Consider the following 4,977-nt stretch of genomic DNA (forward strand, 5'->3'; position numbering starts at 1 on the left):
CCCCCCCCCCCCCCGTCACACTCATCAAGCTTTCCAGGTAGACACTTGCCACCATGCTTGACGAAGCCCTTTGCCTGAACCACTAGGTCATCTAATATAGGACTAGCTTAAAGTCAGGAATGAGCGATCCTGTCGTATTAGTGGCTTCTCATTACTGGCTTCTGGGTTTGTCTTTTTCCAAATTTCAGGTCAGTGTTGGTTACACAGTGATATAGCCTTGCCTCTGTGCAGTAACAGTGAGAGGAAGATCCTTGTCTCCAGTCAACAGAAACAGTGCTTTCAATTCCTTGAGAGCCAGAACCGTCTCTACCAGCTCTCTGCCCGCCATCTCGATGATTTTCTGTCTGCTTCTGGGAAACTGGACTTTTCTAACAAGGAAGACTGGATTTGTCTATTATTCCTTTCAATTCTGTCAGTTTTTCACATTCTTGAAACTTCCTAGAGACATAGCAGTTTAGAATTATGTCGTCTTGGTAAATTGACCTTTTATCATTTTGACATGCCCTTCTTGATCCAAGATAAAATTTCATATTCTGGTCTACTTTACATTTATGTGTCGCCAGGTCATTTTTCTTATGAACGCTATTTAAGTAACATATCTGATCTTTCACGTGTAAGCCTGTTTACAGTGACAGCATACAATTTGGACCGTTTCTGCCTCCCTATTGTAGCACGCACGTTTAGTGATCATCGTATAAGGAGGAATGAAGTCTTCTACCTTTCTGATTTTTTCTATTTGCTGCATCCTTATTCCATTCTTATTCTTGACTTCTTCTGTGCTGCTTTAAAACAATTTTGAAGACAGTACTTTATGTTATGCATAGCGATACAAATTTTGTGTTAAATAATACTGCAATAAAATTTCTTTGATTTAAAATGATATCATTTTAAAACAGAGGAGAAGAATGGGAAAACTTTCAGGTTAAAAAAACCATTTCCAAAAAGAAAACAAAACGATTTCCAAAAGGTTGGAAAACAGTCCTTTGGGTTACTTTTAAAGATCCCATTTTTGTCCCCCCCCCACACACACACCATGATTAGCCTGTTTCATACATATTCTTGCTTATGTGTGTGTGTCTGTGTGTGTGTGTGTCTGTGTGCGCGCGCGCATGTTGTGTTCACGTGCATGTCAGAGGCCTGAGGTCAACGTTGACTGTCTTAATTACTTCTCCATCTTGATACAAAATCTTTCACCAAACCTAGACCTCACCAATTCTACTAGTCTGGCTGGCCAGGGAACCCCAGAGATCCTTCTACGTCCTCAAAATACTTGCTTGACTTTTAAATTCTCTGCTGTACAGACTGATTGGTTCATTGCCTAGTTGCTCTTATGTTTTCTGGAAACTAATCTGTGTGTGTTGCCTTAAAAACTTAAAAATCGTTTGGAGAACCAAGTCCATGCCTAAGAATTTAGCATATCAACACACACAGAGGGACTGCACAAAACTGCTTATTTCAGCATTCTGATGAAACCACACAAAGAAAGAAAATGTGAATTTCAGTAGAGAAAGGTTTGGCAATACGATGTCTTCCATGGTTTGTAATATTTAAAAACCTTACGTGTTTGCTGAAAAGATGTTCACATCATAAATAAGAGAAGCAACTTACGGCTCAGGTTCACATGTTTTCAGACAACCACACAAACCGGGTTTTATGTGCAGCAGTGAAGAACGTCTCGTCTCTAAGAGGTCAACAGCTGCGAGTGCTGAAGCACAAGGTCAGTTTGATCTCGCCGCAGCCTGGAGAGGAGCTCTCCGGCTTCCACAGAGGCACAGAGAGGCTCAGAACCTGTCTACAGTCTCTGGGTAACAAACGGCAGAATTGTCTCATTAGGAAGTGAATTTTTAATATCAGCCGAGTTGCACAGTAGGGGAAAGAGAAAGTCATAACTTTATTTTTGGCATTTTAAAAAGTGTAGATGGTCCTTGACGAATGACATGGTTACATGAAGATGAACCCACAGGTTGAAATAATCCAGGCCAGATGCCATAGGTCAGAGCACAGGACTCTGCAGGTTGCTGGCTGTGTTCCATCTTGCTCCCAGCTGAGTGGGAGACAGAGTTCCGCTACTGCCTAGCACGGCAAGAGGAGAAAACATGTGCATGCTGGGGAGTTGGATGAGAATCCAGCATTCTCAGAGTGCTTTTGGTGGATGCTATTATTCTCGAGCCATGGCAGAGCTGGAAAGTGGAGTTTAGCCGTTTAGCCGGGTGGTGGCGCACGCCTTTAATCCCAGCACTTGGGAGGCAGAGGCAGGCGGATTTCTGAGTTCGAGAGTTCGAGGCTAGCCTGGTCTACAGAGTGAGTTCCAGGACAGCCAGAGCTACACAGAGAAACCCTGTCTCGAAAAACCAAACCAAACCAAAAAAAAAACAAACAAACAAAAAACAAAACAAAAAACAAAAAACAAAAAAAACCAAAAAACCCTGTCTCAAAAAAAATCAAAAAACAAAAAAACAAAAAAAAACAAAAAAAAAAAAAAAAAAAAAAAAGGAAAAGTGGAATTTATTCTCCTGACTATTCTAAGTCAGGAACCAACTGAATTTTCATGAAGTTCTTTTATAATTTTTAAAAACATTTTAAAATCTTATTTATAGGTATAGGTATATGCTTGCTAAGTTTTTTATGTAGCACATGTGTGCAAGCGTTAATATAGTCCACAAGATGGGACCAGAGATAGATCCCTGGGAGATAGGTGGTTGTTAGCTTCCTAATGTGGCTGCTAAGAACTCATCCAGGCTCCTCTGCAAGACCAGTAAGCCCTCTGAACTGCTGAGCCATTTCTTTAGCCCTTGTAATTTGTGTTTTTAGACACAATCTCATAGTGTAGTCCTGGCCAGCTCTGAATTCAATGTGTAAAGCAGGCAGACTTCTAAATTGCAGGGATCTGATTGCCTCTGCCTTTTGAGTACGAGGATTAAAGATATACATCACACCTCTTAAGCTCCTGTTTCCTGTTCCTGCACTTATGTGCTTAAACACAAGAAAAGAAGACAAAGGACAGACACCTGTTCCTCCCCTACCCTAACACCAAGAGTTCAAGGAACTGTACTTGATCACAAGACTCGGGGTTTCCACGTTATTACGGCCCAAGACCTAGAGAGAGCTGAGGTTTGAAGGATTGACTCATCATTTGGTTAGAGTAAATATCTCTCATTAGACGTGAGGTCAGAGATGGGGGTAACAAGGGGAGACTCCTGCTGCCATCTCTCCTCTTCCCACAATGGTCAAGGCCTGCCTGTACGCAAATGTATACCCCAGATATAAAAGAGAAAGGCACTTTAAAAAAAAGAAAGTGTTTTTAAATAGAAAGTTACAAAAAAAGGTAGCCCTCAACCCTTATGTGCTCCTTTCTTCCCACCGTTAACCCATTTCTGAGGTGCACTGGGAGGTGACGATCCCTTCCGCTTGAGAATGATGAGTTGGGGCTTTGGCGTTCCTTCAGAGAGGGTCCTCTTGGAGTGAGCACTCTCACATCCAATGTGAAGACAGCAATGGGAGAAGACAGGAAAAGCGCTCCCTCCCAGCCTCCTCGGTGCTCTCTTACACCGCCTCTCCTTCTCTCCTATTTTACTCCTAAGGAAAGAAAAGATATGTGCCACCATGTCTGACTCCCCCTATCCCCTTAGACAGGGTCTTAGCTGTAGTGAAAGGGGGCATCAACACACCCCTGCCATTGACAACCAAATGCTGGGGTTGAAGACGTGACCCACCCACTACACATGGCTGCTTTTGCATTTTTAAACGACAATAAGGTAGACTTGGTTAGTAGATGTTACAGCACTAAGAGAGTATTGGGGGCGTCACAAGGATGGGTAAAGTTCTACTGAGTTGTCTAGCCTGTGCTATCGTGGATGTGGGGATGGGCTTTCTGGAAAGAGCAGTGGTTGAGAGAGCTGGAAGAGACTGATTCTGCGAAAAGGAACTGACTTGTGAGAGAAGGTACTTTTCACCGTGGCACTTCAGAAATACCAAGGCCGCTCCTGGCACGTCTCCAGCGTTGCCCTCTTCTATTTTCAAATAAGATTAAGAGACTTAAGACTTCTGCTTGGAAAGCCCCAGAGGTGAGTGTGCTGGCTCTGGAAGCATGTTTGAAAAGTGGAAAGCCCACATTAGCACATTGCATCTTCTAAACTGGTTTTAACAATCAAATTGCTTTTAAAGAATTTATTTGCATCTTCACAAACTGTCCCCCTCAAATATTTTATACACATTAATGTACATTAACATATCATTTTTAATAAATTCCATTAAAATCACTGTGAGACAACTCGCCTTTTTTTCCACTTTGAGGTAGGGTCTCATTGTGTAGCTCTGGCTTGGATGGAATTTTCGGAAGACCAGGCTGGCCTCAAACTCACAGAGATGTTCCTGATTCTCCCCTTCTGAGTGCTGGGACTATCATACCTGGCACAGCTTTCTTGAACATAGTATTGTTATGAGAAACACGGACCTAATTATTTCTAATACTTTCCTAAATACTCCAAATAATACACAAAATACTGGCAAGGGCAGTGGCTCATCACTTACAGAAACTACTTAAATGCTATACCTGATTTAAAAGACCGAGTTAAAGGCTGGAGAGATGACACAGAGAATAAGAAACACTGCTCTCTCAGAGGACTCAGAGTCTAGTTTCTAACACCTATGTCAGGCGGCTCATAACCATCTGTAACTCCAGATCCAGGGTGTCCAAGCCTCTCTTCTGGCTTCCATGGTCACCTGGAATTAAAAACCATCCTCACATCTGTACATATAAGTAAGAAGTTTAAGACTTAAGTTCATAAGTATACAAATAATTAAATTTTGGTGATATGGAAATCATGGTATAATATATTTTAATCGAACACTTCTTTAAATTGAAGTTAAATATTTCCAATTTTAAAAATGTAATGTGCCCCAGTCAACCAAGGATTTTCTCATTGGGAATGAGGAGAAGAAACCAGAGTGGCGGGTGCAGACGACAAATCACAGGTT

General features: G+C 41.8%; 1 protein-coding gene across 1 annotated transcript in view; it reads right to left on the reverse strand.

Moving 5' to 3' along the window:
* The window catches only part of Tnfrsf11a (TNF receptor superfamily member 11a), a 46,997-nt gene extending 46,669 nt beyond the window's left edge, over positions 1-328 (reverse strand). Inside the window, exon 1 of the mRNA XM_028775651.1 lies at positions 311-328. Within this exon, the coding sequence (XP_028631484.1) occupies positions 311-328 (18 nt within the window). The remainder of the gene's footprint in view (positions 1-310) is intronic.
* Between the last annotated feature and the right edge of the window lie 4,649 nt (positions 329-4,977).

Source organism: Grammomys surdaster, unplaced genomic scaffold (genome assembly GCF_004785775.1).
Source record: "Grammomys surdaster isolate TR1022 unplaced genomic scaffold, NIH_TR_1.0 257, whole genome shotgun sequence".
NCBI classification, from domain to species: domain Eukaryota; kingdom Metazoa; phylum Chordata; class Mammalia; order Rodentia; family Muridae; genus Grammomys; species Grammomys surdaster.